The sequence below is a fragment of the Astatotilapia calliptera genome, chromosome 18 (genome assembly GCF_964374335.1).
Source record: "Astatotilapia calliptera chromosome 18, fAstCal68.1, whole genome shotgun sequence".
NCBI lineage: Eukaryota > Metazoa > Chordata > Actinopteri > Cichliformes > Cichlidae > Astatotilapia > Astatotilapia calliptera.
Window position 1 is genome coordinate 3,058,877 of NC_137439.1, and position 19,624 is coordinate 3,078,500.

The window sequence follows — 19,624 nt, forward strand, 5'->3', positions numbered from 1 at the left end:
GAAGCAGAGTTCCTGCTTGTAACTGTCATTGTGTTATTAAAGTGAAAGCCACAGCTAACGGTGTGGAGGCTGCAGAGCAGAAACCCACACAGCCCGTCTGCTGCAGGAGAGCAAGTTTGGATACAGTCAGTTTGTGCTTCACTCACACGGCTTGTTGTTGATCACACAATGAAAGTAGAATCAAACTCTTCATCTTCAAATCTTTATTGTTCACACAAACACAACTACACTGTTTGACATTTGAAAATCAAACAAAAACTTGTGCTAAAAATATTCCTGATGGTTTTTGTTACTACAATAAAAGTCACAATAAGCACAAAAAGAATTCTAACTCAGAGCAACAATACATGTAAAGATGTATTTATTTCAGACGATCTTCTAACTGTTGAAGAAAAAGGCAAAATAAGCTCAACACATCATAACTAACATTTGTGATCAAAGTGATGAATGAGATGAATTGATGAGATGTGATGGTGAGAAAAGGCGAGCAGGAAACAGTCAGTCAGCATGTGTGCAGTTGGTGGACGCTCCCTTGTTTGTGAGCATCATCAGCAGAGAGAGTCCACAGCAGTACACCAGACTCTTCACTATCAGCACTGTGTACAGCAGGCAGAGCAGCTTCACCCTGCACTGAGACTGGAAGGACACTGAAGGACAGACAGACACAAAGAGACAGACAGACAGTCGGGTTATTCCTCTCAGATCAAGGAGAAAAAGTCCAAATAGAAACAGTCACAGCTTCTTCTTCAAGTGGATGAATTGATGTAGTGTTTGTGTCCACTTGGGGGCAGAAGAACTCCACAAGCAGCTAACAAACTGATCTCTGACATATTATGGTCTGTCTGCTGTTTGGTGCTGAGCAGCTAGTGTACAGTGGCTTTATCAGAGCTTGTTGGATGAAGATTTGATCAATTAGTGCAACTTTAAGAGCCTAAACTTGTTCCAGCTGCCTCATTGGACATTGGAGCTGTCCATGCAGAGAGGCAGCAGGTGATCTTACAGTCAGCTGGCTGCAGAGCTGGCAGGTCTGCTGGCTCTCTCTCTGGAGGACAGGAGGCTGCTGGAGCTGGAAGCTCTGAAACAGAAAAGGAGTCAAATGTTTGGAGCTGCAGTGAGAAATGTCAGTCCTCTGCTGCTCTGCTCTCTTTGACAGCATCTCCACATGAAGCTGAATCACTGCTGAACACAGTCACCAAGCCTTCATTACCTTGTTGTGTTCGGGCCTCCACTGTGCCCCCCTCGTGCTTCACCCAGCAGCTGTATTTATATGTGTCAGAATGGCTCCCATCAACCATCCTGATGGCAATGGTGCGTCCCGCCTCTCTGAGCTCCAGCTGCTCTCCCTCAGCAGGGGGCAGCTCCTCCGCTTCTCCGCCGTTCTTCTTCTGTCTTTTCCAGGAGAACTGGACCAGAGGAGGAAACATGGCTGAGGCCACACACAGCAGGGAGCTGTTCCCCTCCAGGTGGGCTCTGGATGCTGCTGGGTACACGCTCACCACGGGCTTCACTACCTGCTCATCTGAAGTTTGACAGCAGCAACAAGCAGCACAGACACACATTCACACAGTCAGCAGCAGCTTCCAGCACTGCACTGCATTCAGTCTGATCCTGGAAACTACATGGACTCTGATCACTAAACTACTCATCAGCACAAAGTTCACTACATACACTGGATTCAGCTTCATATCAAACACAGTCATCACCTCATGTCATCATGGCTCACATGAGGAACACTCAGCATGATTTTTAAAGTCAAATTAAATTCATTTCAGTTTAATTCATCATGTGTTTGCTTTTTATTGTTTTATAGAAATTTAGTTCAGTCCAATTTTAAAATATTTACATTTGTCTTTATACAAGTGAAAATGTATTTTTCTTATTAGTCCTTAGACACGAGTTCTAACAGAGATCCTCTTCTGTCCAAAAATAAATTCATCTTTTTTCATATTGTTTTGTACTATTAATAAAATTAAATATCATTTCACAAAATTCAGTTCAGCAGATAAAATTTCCATTCTTCTTGTCTTTGATATATTTTACCATAAAGACCATATTTGTCTTTCAGACTAATTTATTCTCAAATATTTTTGTGTAAAAATTGGAAAAGTAACGCAGTGATTATTTTAATTTATGTTTTTATTCAAATAAAAAAACTGTAGCAACTATTTTAAAACACTAAAACTGAAATGTTGAATAAAACGTTTTCAATAATATGAGATATACTTCATGATATTTTTAGTCATAAAATACAAATTATTTGACAAAATATAATTAATAAAAATTTGTCTTGAAAAGTATTTTGGAAAGTTTAAGTATTATTATTATTATTTACTACCTGTACATTTTAGGATTGTTTTTAAAGTTCTCTTATTTGCTTTTAAATCTCTTAATGGCCTGGCCCCCCCCTACCTCTCGGAGCTACTACAACCATATACACCTGCCCGCTCCCTTAGGTCCGCCAATCAGCAGCTCCTTAAGGTACCGAAAACTAAGTATAAATTTAAAGGTGATCGTGCTTTTGCTGTAGCTGCTCCAAAGTTGTGGAATGATCTGCCCTTGCATGTTAGGCAGGCCTCTTCTCTCTCTGAATTTAAAAGTCTTCTTAAAACATATTTATTCGCTGAAGCCTTTGGCATTGATTAGAGGGGTTGACTCAATTTGTTTTAACATGTTTTAATTTATTTTATCTATTTATTTTATCGTATCTCATTTTAATTTTCTTTACGTATGCTATTAGCATGTACAGCACTTTGTGAAACTCTGGTTTTATGTTAAAGTGCTTTAGAAATAAAGTTGGTATGGTATGGTATTAACTTTTTATTGTCACGTACAAATCCACACACACGACTTAATCTCAGAAATAAATCTCGGGGCAGGGATAGCTCAGTAGGTAGAGTTGTTGCCCCATGATCGGAAGGTCGGGGGTTCGACTCCACTGAATGGTTACCCTGAGCAAAGTACCCTCCCTACACACTGCTCCCCGGGTGCTGCCCACTGCTTCACTTGGTGAATGGGTTAAATGCAGAGGAGCAACTTCCCTATGGGTACTAACAGACACACATTATTTAAAAAAGAGTTTAACGATGTCATATTCATCCTAAATGTATCTGTCATATCATTGTTTTCTAATCAGTATCTGTTTTTATAATTCTATTTACCTTTTTGAAGCAGCTACATGAATGTTTGACTATTAAAAAATATTTGTTCCTCAACATAAAGCAAATATTTCCTGAAACCATATTTGTTGTTAATCTATATTAATTTAATTTTAACATCAGATATGATCTTGTGTTAAAAACCAGCAGAATCACTGAGAGGATCAAATCCTAAATATTTGTAACATCACTTATATTTGCAGAAATAAAGAATAACTTTAGTTGTTCGGTGAGATTTCAACATGTTTTCAGAGATTATTGAGCTTTTCTTATGTAACAATGGCTGCAGATGAATTCTCTACTAATGATGAAAAACTAACATGTAAAGCCTGAAGCAGCACAAACTGACTTTAAACACATTTTCAGCTTCTACAATAAAACAACTGAAGGAAAATAAATGTTTGTTCTTACCTGTTACAGACAGTTTAGTTCCAGAGCCAAAGATGAGGTAGCCCCGTCCTGGCACTCTCACAGTGAGACAGACTGCTACAAAAACCTGTCTGCTGTTGAACGTGTCAGCTGAGGTGAATGAGTCCAAGTGAGGAAGCAGGATCATATTTCAGCTCCATGATGTGTTTCTCTAATGTTCATATCAACATGACTGTCTCTTCTTCTCTTTTCTTTTAGCCACACTAGCAGCACGGCTCTGATGTTAATGTCAGTCTGTTGGTCAGTCCACTACTTTAGTCCACATGAAAATAGAAAATCACTATATAAGCACCAGTCCATTTATCCCATCAATGATGCACCACTACAATGAAACATCTGCTGATAGGATCATGGTTTGGCCCATCTGGCTCACCATCATTAATCACACAATGAGTTTTGAATTCTAGCAGCAAATTGTAAAGAAAACTATCAGAACATCTGTCTGTGAACTGAATCTCAGGAGAAAGTGGGCCATGCAGCACCACAATGACACAAACCAGTCACGTTTGTTCTCTTTGTTCCAAATAATGGTGAAAGAAAAATAATCCAGTGAATCCAGCGAGTGATGTGATGAGTCTCTGATGTCTTTCTGATGTGGTTTTGTTGCGTCCTTCAAACCACACCTGGTGGATTTTAGAAGAGAAACATGTTGGTCTGCACAGGCTCTTCTATTTTCAACACTGACAGGATTTCCTTTGCTGTTTCTTCTGTGCTGCACATTTTCCTCTGTTTTGTGCAGCTTGATGGAGCTTCTGTACAAAATAGATCCAGAGTTATTTTTAGTGGTGCGGAGCAAAGAGATGCTTCAGGGATGCTTCTGAAATGTGCTGTGGCATGTCTGCTGGAATCATCAGAGTTGTACTGAGTGGCCTCAATCAGCTCCAGCAGCCTCGTAGGAACACACAGCGTCCATGCCTGCTGTTAAAAATAGAGCTTTGGAACAACCGAGTCCAACAGAGTCCAACAGAAATGGTGTGAAAGAGCTGGAAGCGAGCAGTTCATGTGAGAAAATCCAACATGTCAGAATTAAAGCTGCTCTGTGTCAAAAATGGAGTCAAATTCTTCCAAACTGATGTGCTGGACTGATTATCAGTTACTGCAGGTGCTCCAGCCGAGGAGGAGCAGGAACCAGCAGAACTGCCAAACCCCACCGACACACATCACACACACCACAAATGCCACACTCACAGAGAGACAAAGATAGAAAACAGAGGGAGGAAAGATCGATGGTGGGTAGGCAGCAGAGGATCAGGGGACCATAACACCATCTTACACAGTTATTAACTAACGAGCTCATTGACTAATCTGAAACATCACTTTGATTTTTCTAACAGCTTCATTGGAAGTTCAGCTCACAGTGGATCTGCAACATGAGCAGCTGAAGAGCTTCAAGAGCTGAACGTGAGGTTATAAACACACAGTTGTACAGAAACTGTGGCAAAATGGTTTAAACAACATCAAGTTATCAGAGTGACCGTCACAAATCTGATCTCAGCTCAATAAAAAAACAAAAAGTTTCTGATGGAATAAGTGAGACAGAGAGGCTGAAGTACTTTCCCCTGTCATCACATCTTTGAGCGGGTAAAAGGATTTAACATCCAGCCTCATGTGTTAGACCCAGATTTGTGGCATCACTGTAAGAAAAGAGCTTTTCCCCATGTGCTCGTAGTAAATCATCTTTATTTTTAATCAAAGTTATAATCAAAGTATGATCCTGATCTATATGTTAAATAATAAATGTAGTAAGTAAAATAACTCCTGATCTTCTGTAAACACAGTGATTGGTGACGACCTGCCAGAGGGAGGAGAGGTGGGGTGAGTGAGCACTTGTCAGAGCATAAATTGGAGCCTCAGAGATGTTCAGGTTCTGTTTCCAGCAGTTCTGTGTGATGAGCAGTTCAGATGATCGGATACCAGAAATTCACCTTTGGAAATTCTGGCAGAGACACCAGAGACATCAAGCAGCTGCCCAAACAATGGACTTACAAATTCAACATGGATTTGGCTCCATCTCTGCTCATCATCATCATCATCATCATCTTTGCTCTGTTGGATTATAATTCTAACGGTTTGGACTCCCATCATTTTCCTGGTGGATTGCAGCTTCTCCCAACACTGAGAAGATCTGGGGTCTCGCTGTTTTCCTGAAGTATCGAATATTCAAGGATTCCTGCTTTCCTGTTGGATTGTTTCCATTAGCACAAAACACTGAGATGAAACAAAATTCAGCACAAGATCTGCTCATTCTCTCCTCCAACCTCTCTCATCCTTTAAAATCAGCATTAGCTCAGAGTAGGTTAATGAGATAAGTATTATTGATGTGATTTTCTTATTATTCTGTGACTGTTATTATCATTTAATTCTGCCTCTGCTTCTCTCCTGCCAAATAAAGTAAAATATCCTGTAATTACAGTCTAAATTGCGGACATACCCTTTTTAAACCTTTGTGACAAAGGATTTCTTCAAATCACCCTGTAGTTCTTCAGCTAAGACACCTGAGTTAGAAAACACAAACACTGCAGTCGTCTTTACACGCGTGGGCAGTCGCTCTGAGACCTGCGTCTCATCACTGCCTGCACTCTTTGTGTGTGTGTGTGTGTGTGTGTGTGTGTGTGTGTGTACAAATAGCTTCTTATTCTAAGAACTCTGAGCTGAGGTTCCCCTTTTTCTAATTCTGTATTTTCTTACAAAAAGAGGAATCTATCAGTTATCAGCTATCAGTTGTTTATCACACAAAAGTGCATGTCAAAAGTCACGTAGACGTTTGCTTAGTGATTAAATAAAAGAATACATTTCATGAAGCTGATCACATTATATAAAATCAATATTCTTTTGACACTTTGTGAAATAGTAAAGGTAAGTATAAGAATATTAATCATTTTATTGTAAACAGCTCTTAGAGGTTACTCCTGTCCATCACTTTTTGAGGTGATGGACAGGGCGTTCACAGCTCTTAGCATCTTGGTGGCCGATCATAGCGATCTGCTCCTTAAAAATGGAATGTATGTAAAGATTTTAAGGAATGGTTCAGTATTGAATCGCTTGAATCGCTACCTTATCGTAGTGGAGGGGTTTTTTGTGTCCCAGGGATCCCAGGGGCTATGTTGTCTGGGGGCTTTTGTCCCCTGGTAGGGTTTCCCATGGCAAATTGGTCCTGGGTGAGGGACCAGACAAAGAGCGATTCAGAAGACCCTTATGAAAAGGATATCAAGGGAACAGTTTACCCTGCCCGGGATAGGGTTACCGGGGCCCCGCCCTAGAGCCAGGCCCGGGGAGGGAGCCCGAGGGCGAGCGTCTGGTGGCCGGGCCTTAGTCCATGGGGCCCGGCCGGGCACAGCCCGAAGAGGAGACATGGGCCCATCCTCCCGCAGGCCCACCACCCGCAGGAGGCGCCATAGGGGTCGGGTGCATTGTGTGCCGGGTGGCGGCCAGGAGCGGAGGCCCTGGCGGACTGACCCCCGGCTGCCAAGACTGGCAATAGGGACATGGAATGTCACCTCTCTGGTGGGGAAGGAGCCTGAGTTAGTGCGTGAGGTTGAGAGGTACCGGCTAGATATAGTTGGGCTCACCTCTACGCATGGCTTGGGCTCTGGAACCAGTCTCCTGGAGAGGGGCTGGACTCTGTCTCAGTCTGGAGTTGCCCCTGGTGAGTTGCCCCTCCCTGATCTGAACCCGAGCGGTGCTTTGTTATTGGACTTCTGTGCTAATCACAGTTTGGCCATAACGAACACCCTGTTCGAACATAAGAGTGTCCATAAGTGCACGTGGCACCAGGACGCTCTAGGCCATAGGTCGATGATCAATTTTGTAATCGTATCACCAGACCTGCGACCATATGTTCTGGACACTCGGGTAAAGAGAGGGGCTGAGCTGTCAACTGATCACCACCTGGTGGTGAGTTGGATCAGGTGGAGGGGGAGGACGCTGGACAGACCTGGTGCACCTAAACGCGTAGTGAGGGTGTGCTGGGAACGTCTAGCAGAGGCCCCAGTCCGCGGGATCTTCAACGCACACCTCCGGCAGAGCTTCAACAGCATTCCGAGGGAGACTGGGGACATTGAGTCCGAATGGACCATGTTCAGCGTCTCCATTGCCGAAGCTGCTGCATTGAGCTGCGGCCGCAGGGTGGTTGGTGCCTGCCGTGGTGGTAATCCCCGAACCAAATGGTGGACACCAGAGGTGAAGGGAGCCACCAGGTTGAAGAAGGAGTCCTATCGGGCTTGGTTAGCCTGTGGGACTCCGGAGGCAGCCGACAGGTATCGACAGGCCAAGCGGAATGCAGCTCGGGCAGTGGCTGAAGCAAAAACTCGGGTGTGGGAGGAGTTCGGAGAGGCCATGGAAAAAGACTTTCGGACTGCCTTGAAGAGATTCTGGCAAACCGTCAGGCGTCTCAGGAGGGGAAAGCGGTGCTCTACCTGCACTGTGTATAGTGCTGGCGGAGCGCTGCTGATGTCGACTGAGAAAATTGTCAGGCGGTGGAAGGAATACTTCGAGGACCTCCTTAATCCCACTGACACGTCTTCCGAGGAGGAAGCAGAGTCTGGGGATGAGGGGAATGACCCGCCAATTTCCGGGGGCGAGGTCACTGAGGCAGTTAAACAACTCCTTGGTGGCAGAGCCCCTGGTGTTGATGAGGTCCGCCCCGAGTTCCTGAAGGCTCTGGACGTTGTAGGGCTGTCCTGGTTGACACGCCTCTGCAATGTTGCGTGGAGATCAGGGGCAGTACCTGTGGACTGGCAGACCGGGGTGGTGGTCCCCATCTTCAAGAAAGGGGACCGGAGGGTGTGTTCCAACTACAGGGGGATCACACTCCTCAGCCTCCCTGGGAAAGTCTATGCCAGGGTGCTGGAAAGGAGAGTTCGTCCGTTAGTCGAACCTCGGATACAGGAGGAACAATGCGGTTTTCGTCCTGGTCGCGGAACACTGGACCAGCTCTTTATCCTCTCGAGGATACTTGAGGGTGCATGGGAGTTTGCCCAACCAGTCTACATGTGTTTTGTGGACTTGGAGAAGGCATTTGACCGTGTCCCTCGGGGTGTCCTGTGGGAGGTGTTGCGGGAATATGGGGTGTCTGGCCCATTGCTACGGGCCATTCGATCCCTATACAACCGTTGCAAGAGCTTGGTTCGCATTGCCGGCAATAAGTCAGACTCGTTCCCGGTGGGTGATGGGCTCCGCCAGGGCTGCCCTTTGTCTCCGGTTCTGTTCATAATTTTTATGGACAGGATTTCTAGGTGCAGCCAAGTGGCGGAGGGCTTTCGCTTTGGTGGCCTCAGAATCTCATCTCTGATTTTTGCAGATGATGTGGTTCTGTTGGCTTCATCGGGTGAGGGCCTCCAGCTCGCACTGGAACGGTTCGCAGCCGAGTGTGAAGCAGCGGGAATGAGGATCAGCACCTCCAAATCTGAGGCCATGGTTCTCAGCCGGAAAAGGGTGGAGTGCCCACTCCGGGTCGGGGATGAGTTCCTGCCGCAAGTGGAGGAGTTCAAGTATCTCGGGGTCTTGTTCGCGAGTGATGGGGGAAGGGAGCCGGAGATCGACAGACGGATTGGGGCTGCAGCTGCAGTAATGCGGACGCTGCACCGGTCCGTCGTGGTGAAGAGGGAGCTGAGTGTAAAAGCGAAGCTCTCAATTTACCGGTCGATCTACGTCCCTACCCTCACCTATGGCCACGAGCTGTGGGTAGTGACCGAAAGAACGAGATCGCGGATACAAGCGGCAGAAATGAGCTTCCTCCGAAGGGTGGCTGGCCTCTCCCTTAGAGATAGGGTGAGAAGTTCGGCCATCCGGGAGGGGCTCAGAGTAGAGCAGCTGCTGCTCCACATCGAAAGGAGCCAGCTGAGGTGGTTTGGGCATCTGACAAGGATGCCCCCTGGGCGCCTCCTGGGTGAGGTGTTCCAGGCATGTCCCACCGGGAGGAGGCCCCGGGGCAGACCCAGGACACGCTGGAGAGATTATATCTCTCGGCTGGCCTGGGAACGCCTTGGTGTTCCCCCGGATAAGCTGGAGGAGGTGGCTGGGGAGAGGGAGGTCTGGGCCTCTTTGCTTAGGCTGCTGCCCCCGCGACCCGGCCTCGGATAAAGCAGATGAAGATGGATGGATGGTTCAGTATTAGTGCAAATGTTTTCACTGTAACTGAAAATCTTTAGAAGATTTTTTTGATTTATCAATTAAAACTATTAAATAATTAATCTTACAGTAATGAATCTGTGTCCTTTATGAACTATTAGTTTATTAGATTTATATTTCCTGGAGTGTTATTCCCAGGAAAGATTAGGATGTCAGCCTCTCTGACTTTGTCTCTCGTGAACTCATTTCTAATCGTGTCCAGTGAAAGTCTGAACATCTTCAGTTCGGCCTCCTGCCTTTTTATCAGAGCCACAGGATCCAAACCAGACATCACAGCAGCTCTCACCAACATCCTGTAAACCTTCCTTTCACTCTGCTGCTGTCCTTCTGTCACAAATCACCTGACAGTCATTTAAAGTTAGCAGCACAGTGTGGCTGTGACAATGCTGCTCAAACTTTCCTAAATTACATTCAAAGTTATATACTGCTCAAAAACATAAAGGGAACACATGGAGTTACATTGTGTTGTTTAAGGGTTCCCTTTATTTGTTGAGCAGCATATATTAAGATCATTTAAGCAGATTACTGTGAAGGACTTTAATGGTTTGCTGATGGATTCGCCTCCATCTCCTGTGTTCTTGCTGTCAGGTGGATCCTTGTGATCCTGTAAACAGTGATGCACCTGAGAGTCACAGACAGACATGTGGGACACAGACAGACCTCTTCCACAGCAGATGTCTTTAGTTCACAGGAGGAAAAATACAGGTGTGATAATGACGGCTGCATTCCAGTTAGCAGAGGTCCTGCTTTGTGGATCAGAGTCAGTTTCAGCCTGCTGTGTTACAGTGGACAGCTACAAATAACAGGTGTAGCCTGAAAGGTCGATCAGATGAAGGTTATTGGTTTGAATCCATGTTCAGAGGTTGGTATCTATCTCTCTGAGATTACTTTTTTTTGTTCATAAAGTTGTTCTGAGACAAACTGCTGCTGCCTCCAGCTGACTGGTTCCAGGTGTTGCAGGTATGAATCCTCCTGATGGTTCAGTCTGAGAAGAACTGAAGTCAGAAGAGTTTTTAAATGTTTGCTGGCACAAAAACACAACCTGACATCCAAGGTGAAATTCTGTGATTTAGAAGTGGAACTACAGAGAGGAGTGGTGATATCACGGCCACTGAACTGTGATTAAATAAATGTTTTAAAGAACAAACAGTGTGCTCTGTAGAGCTGTTTGATAGCCAGAATACACAGAAGTCCTGCTCTCACACTGACAGCAGTGATGGACACGTACAGCTTCATGATGGCTGCCAAACACACAAAGAACACGACAGGATCAACAACCTGTGAAACAGTTTTACCAGTTTTTATACAAAATGTCATCTCTGTCATTCTAACTGTAAGCGATCATTAGCTAGATTAGCCACACGGTATTAGAGGGTTGTTGCTAGTTAGCGATGCTGCACACCTGTTACTCCCGTAGTCTTTATGCTTCAATGATTCCACAGGTCTCATTTTTTCTTATCCTGTTTTAGACAGAGATGACATCAGCAGCAGACTCCACAGAGACCCAGAGTTACTGTTAGTATCTGAATTATATGGATTTAAACAGTTTTAGATTCAGTTCACACAGAGCGCTCTACAGCCTGCTAACATGGAAAGTTTAAATGAAATAAAGCACACTTGCAAAAGGTTTGATAGAAGTGTAATTTGTTCTTTTCATTTAATAACAGGGTCCAAAGTCCACATCATTATCAACAGCTACATTCACCCTGGGGAACAACAAGTGAAGGTGACCATGAGGACCACGCTGGGTTTCCTGGGTCCAGAGGTTTGAGAAATGTCCTCCCTTTCATTTATCACAGCTTCTGTTGACCCACGGAGGAAGACTCCTGATGTGTCATTTCAGAAACATCAGGAACTGAAGGTCACCGCAGGGATCAAGCAGAACTCGCCACCTTCACCAGCAGCTTCCTCAGAGGGAAATCTTCAGACCTCCACTAGACGCCCAAAATAGAAGATGGACAAATCTGCATTTCATGAGCAGTGTGATAGAGACCTTTACTTTGTGTGATGTTAGAAGCTTTCACATCATCCTCAGATGAAGCACAGAGACTCTGGACTTTTACATAATGATGTTATATTCAGTCCTGTAGAAAGTTACATATTTAAAATATATATTATCCTTTCTGGTTACTCTGGTATGAAGGACTCTGAATGACTTCATGGTAAAAAACACAATATTGGCAAAACACAGTGTTTGTGAATTCCAGATTCAAGTTTTTAGTTCAACATACAAGTGACGACCTTTGACCTTCATAAGGTTTTACTTAATTGTGTCAGAGAAAATCTCACTTCATGCAGCTGACGACATTCAGTGTTTAAAACAGAAGCTGTGCAGGTCTGAGATCAGCAGCTTTCTGAAACACCAAACTGAGTTAATATTTATGCTCCTATATAGTGACACAGTTACATGGATGTTTAATCCCTTTGACTTCTTGTCTTTAACTTTATCAATCAAACAGCTGCAGCTTCCACTGACAAAGAGTGAACATGTAGGATGATGTGTGTGATGTCACTGGGTGGTGCTGAGGGCAGCTCCTAAAATCACAAAGAGAGCAGAATCATCACAAACTGTGAAAGTTTATCCATCAAACCTGAAGTAAAGCCGACTCTTCTCTGTCCTCACACACTTCAGGATCTGAAGTTCTACAGTTCTGCTGACAGCTGATAGATGAGCTGTTTGTTAAAAAAGACAAAGTCTTATATACTAACACATTATCCAGTATAATATTTACCTTTGAGTCATTGCTGCTTTTAAATGGAGACCTCAAAGATGAGATGATGAGCAAGTTTCCAGTCCTGGTTCAGTCTGCTGAGTATTGGTCAACATATATTATTGATCTCTAAGGATGGAAGATGTACAGAGTACTGCACATGTAACTTTGTGAACAAGACTCATTAAGAATACATCAGACTGATTTTAAACCTGAATATTTCAAACAAAGTCAGTAGAGAAAAATCTATTAATAAATATACAGTCTGGAACAAAATCCCAGAAACTTCCTGTGATTAAATGACTAAGATTCAATTTGAGGAAATGTGAAGTTATGTGAGTTAAAACTGGTGAACGAGAGTGTTTTACATGGAATCACTTTTTCTGCTGTTAAATCTGTGTGTTTGATCCAGTCAGACTCTGATTCTTCTTCAGCAGCGATGCTGGAAATGAAATTAAGCAGCCAAAGCTGCTCAAATGTAATTGGTCAGAAACACAAACAGAGAGCAGAAATCTTGTCCTGTGATTCCAGATTTGACATATTCAGATACAAAATGTGTTTTTTTCTATCAGAGAGAAAAGAAGGTGACAGAAAGATGAGGCACCGTGACTGATTCATCCTCTATAAACATCCACAGGAAACTGATGGAAATGTGTCCAACAACATCAGCGTCCTAATGAGCCGCTGCTAGAAGGACAAGATCCTGACCTGACATCAGTCCAAGTGTCTGGTTAAATGTACTGAAAGGTGTTAAACAACAAGTGCTGCTGGAAGAGTTTTCATGAAGAGAACATTAACACTGTGAATGAGGGATGGACTTTGACTCAGTTTGACACAATCTGTTTTTCTTTCACTTTGAATAAATGTTTTTGTGGGACTGAGGATACATTTGTTTACATTTGGAAGTTTGATGTCATCTGTTCCTCTTGTTTCTGTCTTAAAACAGGATGAAAAATCTGTTTAAACAGAAATAAATCGAATTGAATTTCTGACAGCAGTAAATAAAAATGGTCCCTGAGCTCAGTATGTTTGTGACTCTGAGATGGAGGTGAAACATGTGAAGCTGGGCTGTGGTTTACTGCTCTCTTCCTGTCACAGACACTGTTTGACATCTGTTCATCTGTTGGTTTTTGTTCAGGCTGCAGGGATCATTTCTCACTGTGGGGAGATTTCTTCAAACAGGAGCAGTAGTAGGTGGCTGAATGATCAGGTTTAACTTTCTTAATCTCTAACTCCCAGCCTTTCCCTTTGTTCAAAGATGAGAAATCATCTTTTTCATAGCCTGATGGGACTTGGCCGTTATCTTTGTCAAAAACAAAAATAAATTTGAATGTTTCTTTTTCTTTCTTTTGGTACCAGAATATATAATAATGGTCACACTTATTAATCCCTCCACAGCTGAAGGAGACACTTTGTCCAACTCTCCTGGTCAATGTTAAATCGTCCTGAATCAGCTGTTCTGCTGCCATGGTAACCAGTGCTGTAGAGACACAGACAGATAGATGAAGGTTAGTGTGACAGTGTTTGTTACAGGTTGACTTTGTTGGCTCCTGATTGGCTGGAAACACTCACCTGAACACAGACAGCACAGAGCAGCAGCTGGGAGGAAAAGCATTTTGTGCAGTGGTGTTTCCTCTGGTGAACCTGGGGAGAAGTGGCGCTCTGATGCAGCTGAGGCCAAACAAGGACGAGCTGTGAGATCAGACGAGGGCCACGTGGTTTCTAACAGGTCCTCAAAGCTCCCATCAGCCCCTGCGGCCCACAGATAAGACTGCTGCTGCTGATTGACAGCTCAGCTGAAGCTGCTGTGGTTTCATCGTCTTCATTTCAATCTGACAGCAGATCCAAAAATCTGGGTCACATGATGCACAAACACTCAGAAACATTCATGTTGCTGTGAATTTACTAACACACACTGTTATCTGTGGTTTTCTTCTTTATCTAACTTTTTGAATATCTTCACCTTTTCTTTGTTTTTGTGAATCAAAATGAATAAATAATATTCTCAGCATCTCATTTTTAATTGTCCTGTTTTATCGACGACGGTTTTAAGAATCATTCAAATGATGATCATCAATTCTAATATCTATAAACTGTAATAAAAACAGGGCTGTGTTTCACGTCAGCTTCATTTATTTGTACCCATGGTTAGATTTCATCTGCAGCAGGCAGTCATCCACCTTTACACACACATTTACACAACAGTACAAAAGCAGGAATATTTGGAAACATCTCTGTGATCTCTATAAGACAAAAGGATGGGAGAGGCTGGTGTGGTCTCAACACTGTTCACAGTGTTTCCTTCAGTGCTGCTGACAGCGTCTCACAGCGTGCTGTGATACCTGATACCTTGTAAATCAGTCATTTACCTCAGAGCCGATTTTTAGGCTCTCGCCTTTAGTTCATGTTTGTTTTCATCACTCGTTGTCGTCACACCGAACCTCCTGTAACAAACTTCACTTAATTCTTCGCCATCGAGCGTCTGAGTTTGTCTGCGCCTGAGTCCACTCCTCCATGACAACATCTGTTTCATATTTGCTCTTTTTCACTTCATAGTAAATCACTTAACTTGTTAGAGATTATTTACCCTGACATAAAACACAAATCTGTGGAATAAATCTCATCAGATTTTATATTTGCATCTAAGATTTTAAAATCACAGATTCTTTAAAAGCATCACTAAAGTTCAGCGAATTTCTAATTTGTCCTCCTGCACTTGTGTCAAATATGGACACGCCTTTGTCCTCATGAAAGTTTGCCTTCACTCAGACCCATGCCCTGCTGTTCCTACCATGCCAACATATAGACACATGTCAGGCAATGAGTTGGAATAAAGTTGAATCAAACCTTGAAACACAGAGATGGATGATATTTTATACCTTTCATTTATAAACAGTCAAAGCAGACGGGGTCATTTTTGAGCCCAAAGGAAAACCTGATTATTTGCTGCCAGTAAAAAACTTGAAGTTGTTTAAAAACAGCTTCCTACATTAACTTTGACATAAAGCCGTCTGTGATCATCTGTTAAAGCGACCGACTCTGGTTGTGAAACAATGATCACAATAACTGATCATTTCATGTATTTTTTACACTGAATTGATCGACAATTTATACTTTAAAAACACTGAAATGAAGTGGGGACATTTGTGACCCTGAGGACCACAGGTGTGTGGAAATCGGGACATCATGAGGGTTAAATCTTAATATTCATATCAACAGAATTTACAGCACAGCGTGGGTGAACTTAATAAATATTCAGCACTGGTTCAATCATCAAATTGATGAATGTTCTTTGTTTGAGTTTGTCTCTCTGTGCTGCTCTTAATTATAATAATTATGTTTTATTTCAATTATATTATTTGTATAAATTGTACTAGTCTGAATAATTAAGCTGATTAATCAATGACACATTTTGATGAAACATTTTACATATTTATGATTATTAGAAAAAGATGGAAAGATGCTCAACATCCATCTGAACTGATGGTGTTTTGTGAAATTGTTTTTACAAATCTTGTCTTAATTTATTCCCTTTTTCAGTGTTTTTAAATCATAACGGTTCAACTTGAGTTCTGTGGGATTTAATGTTCAGACTTCATCTTGTATTTGTCTTTTGTGATCGTACTAAACATCAACTGTGTAACAGCTCTGAGTTCACACTTTGTTTCTCTCACACACATGAACACAGATGCTTCCTGAACAACTTGAAGCAGAGTTCATGTTTGTAACTGTCGTTGTGTTATTAAAGTGAAAGCCACAGCTAACGGTGTGGAGGCTGCAGAGCAGAAACCCACACAGCCCGTCTGCTGCAGGAGAGCAAGTTTATGATCTGTGAATGCTGCAGTCACACAGGTTATGTATCACAGAAGAAATGAGAAGCATATTCTTAACATTCAAATCTTTATTTTTACTTCAGACAAATAACTACACTGTTATTTTGTTATGGTGGGATCTGAATGCATCAGCTGAGTTTTTCTGCAGAGATGTACAAAAGAAATCTTCACATAAAGAATCTACACTTTTACAAACACATCAAACATGTTTATCTGTAAATTTATGTTACACAGTTTAAGATGATTAAATGAGAAAAGGTCAAATGCTCAGTAATGAAACATTGAACCAACCAGAAGTTAATTTACATTTCTGACTGCTGACTGGAGGAAATCTGATGGTGAGAAAAGGCGAGCAGGAAACAGTCAGTCAGCATGTGTGCAGTTGGTGGACGCTCCCTTGTTTGTGAGCATCATCAGCAGAGAGAGTCCACAGCAGTACACCAGACTCTTCACTATCAGCACTGTGTACAGCATGTAGATCGACTTCACCTCGAACATAGATGGCACATAATCTGCAATGAAAAGAACAAAAAAATAAATGTTTGGAGCTGCAGTGAGAAATGTCAGTCCTCTGCTGCTCTGCTCTCTTTGACAGCATCTCCACATGAAGCTGAATCACTGCTGAACACAGTCACCAAGCCTTCATTACCTTGTTGTGTTCGGGCCTCCACTGTGCCCCCCTCGTGCTTCACCCAGCAGCTGTATTTATATGTGTCAGAATGGCTCCCATCAACCATCCTGATGGCAATGGTGCGTCCCGCCTCTCTGAGCTCCAGCTGCTCTCCCTCAGCAGGGGGCAGCTCCTCCGCTTCTCCGCCGTTCTTCTTCTGTCTTTTCCAGGAGAACTGGACCAGAGGAGGAAACATGGCTGAGGCCACACACAGCAGGGAGCTGTTCCCCTCCAGGTGGGCTCTGGGTCCTGCTGTTTGAAAAAAACAGAGATTATGTTCTGTTGTTTCCTCTTTTTAGCTTCATAAGAAATATTTGAAAACATAAATGGTGACATGGTGATGTGGTGGTTTGCGCTGTAGCCTCAAAGGGAGAAGGTTGTGGGGTCAGACCTGCTGGTCGGGTGGGGCTCTGCTGTGTGTTTGCAGGAACTCTCGGTGCCTGTGTCGTTCTTTTCTGGGTGCTCTGATTTCCATCTACAATCCAAATACAAGTTTTTTCAGTTAACTGGTGATTCTGAATTGTGTGAACCACTGGTCCTGTTTGTGTTTGGACTCAGTGTGTCAGTGATGTTCCCTCTATTATCCACTGCCAGCTCGAACAAGCTCTCTCCTTTTAGGACTTTTATGGGTAATTTCATAATAATGACAAAGACATTTAACATATATTTTTTTATTATTTAAAACTTTAATAAAAAAATTTCAGAGCTCACAGCATTGAGATAACATCTTAAATATTTAATATTACACACTTTAATTTAATAAAATTAACACCGAAATAGAATGTCAGTGTTTTCTTTTCACAAGTATGTTCATAGTTTTTATGTATGAAATGAAATATTTTTATAATTATTTTTTTTTCAAATGTGTAAAGTGTGAAGCAAATATGACTTGATGTAACAGACTTGAAAATATTGATTCAAGTATACGGAAATGTTCGCCGTCTGATGCTGTTCTTGAGAACGAACATTTAATTTTGTCAAATATGATTTAAATAAATTTAAACAGTCCATCAGGATTGAAACACTTAAGTTTGCACCGTTATATGTAAAGTTAGAATGTTTTTTATTTTCTATAAAATTTTAATTTAATTTATTTTTTATTTTATTTAAAATATATTCTTAAATAATACATTAATTTAACCGTTAAAAGTATTTATTATTGTGCTCTTGAACACACATGAATATGTTTATTAAATCATTAGTTGCTAAATAAACATGATTCTTTTTATTGTTATTTTTTAACAGAATCAGTTTTAATTCACATATTCATATATTCTTTAGAAAAAAGACTTTCTGAACAAACACATTTCTCAATGTTTTTATTTACATTTAACCAAAGCTGACATTTCTATGTACATTTTAATACCAAACATATTATTTTTAACATCAAATATGATCTTGTGTTAAAAACCAGCAGAATCACTGAGAGGATCAAATCCTAAATATTTGTAACATCACTAATATTTGCAGAAATAAAGAATAACTTTAGTTGTTCAGTGAGATTTCAACATGTTTTCAGAGATTATTGAGCTTTTCTTATGTAACAATGGCTGCAGATGAATTCTCTACTAATGATGAAAAACTAACATGTAAAGCCTGAAGCAGCAGAAACTGACTTTAAACACATTTTCAGCTTCTACAATAAAACAACTGAAGGAAAATAAATGTTTGTTCTTACCTGTTACAGACAGTTTAGTTCCAGAGCCAAAGATGCGGTAGTAGTAGTTTCTCCCTGCCACTCTCACAGTGAGACAGACTGCTACAAAAACCTGTCTGCTGTTGAACGTGTCAGCTGAGGTGAATGAGTCCAAATGAGGAAGCAGGATCATATTTCAGCTCCATGATGTGTTTCTCTAATGTTCATATCAACATGACTGTCTCTTCTTCTCTTTTCTTTTAGCCACACTAGCAGCACAGCTCTGATGTTAATGTCAGTCTGTTGGTCAGTCCACTACTTTAGTCCACATGGACTGGATCTGGACTAAAGACATTAAACTTTGTACAGATATTCTTAGTCTCTAGAGGATCGACTTCATTAAATGACTTTGTCGATTCTGACTTTTTAATCAGACAGTTTGGATTTTGGATTTTCATGGTTCCCTGGGTTTCCTGGTCCAACTTCCCTAGCTCAGCATGGTTTGTGGTTCTCCAGCAGTTCTTCCTGCTCAGTGTCAAATGTTCACTTACTCCTGGGCATCATTTAGTGTTAATGGTACTTGTAATAAATGTAACCTCTGAAAATAATCCTATAGCTAGCCAGGCTCCTTTAACCACTGCAGCCCAAAGTAACACAGCTCCTGTCAGCTGAGCCGGAGCAGCAGGGGTGACTGTACCACTGTGAGGACGAGGTGTTGTGTGAAACAGAAGCCCCAGGTTTACCACGAAACCATTCGTGTTTTAAGCCTATTTTTCACACAGCTACAACACAGCTGTTGTTGGCTCTATTCTTAGAAACATGAAGCTGCAGCATCTGGGGAACAGAGTCAAAGTCATTCCAGGGAACAGAGCGAGCTGCACTGAGGAGCAGCAGTGGCAGGAATCTTTACTTCTGATTTATTAATAACCCACAGACAAAGTTATCATTTATTTGAAAGTCTTATTCTTAGCCCTGCACACCCTAACCAAAAAAAAACCCTGTTTTATTTGTTGTTTATTGTCAGTCTGGCTCTTACTCTGAGTTTGATTTGTCCGATTTAG

General features: G+C 42.1%; 2 protein-coding genes across 2 annotated transcripts; both read right to left on the bottom strand.

Moving 5' to 3' along the window:
* Positions 1 to 200: 200 nt before the first annotated feature.
* Positions 201 to 14,039, bottom strand: LOC145421965 (immunoglobulin lambda-1 light chain-like). The gene is made up of 6 exons (XM_080293008.1): positions 13,997 to 14,039; positions 13,584 to 13,904; positions 3,567 to 3,614; positions 1,137 to 1,519; positions 1,001 to 1,075; positions 201 to 732 (listed from the first exon to the last, which is right to left on the bottom strand). The coding sequence occupies exons 1-6, from the start codon at positions 14,037 to 14,039 to the stop codon at positions 499 to 501; spliced, it is 1,104 nt and encodes a 367-aa protein (XP_080149134.1). The 3' UTR covers positions 201 to 498.
* Positions 14,040 to 16,310: 2,271 nt separating this feature from the next.
* LOC145421752 (uncharacterized) lies at positions 16,311 to 19,212 on the bottom strand. The gene is made up of 4 exons (XM_080292451.1): positions 18,606 to 19,212; positions 17,319 to 17,402; positions 16,907 to 17,179; positions 16,311 to 16,769 (listed from the first exon to the last, which is right to left on the bottom strand). The coding sequence occupies exons 1-4, from the start codon at positions 18,754 to 18,756 to the stop codon at positions 16,621 to 16,623; spliced, it is 657 nt and encodes a 218-aa protein (XP_080148577.1). The 5' UTR covers positions 18,757 to 19,212; the 3' UTR covers positions 16,311 to 16,620.
* Between the last annotated feature and the right edge of the window lie 412 nt (positions 19,213 to 19,624).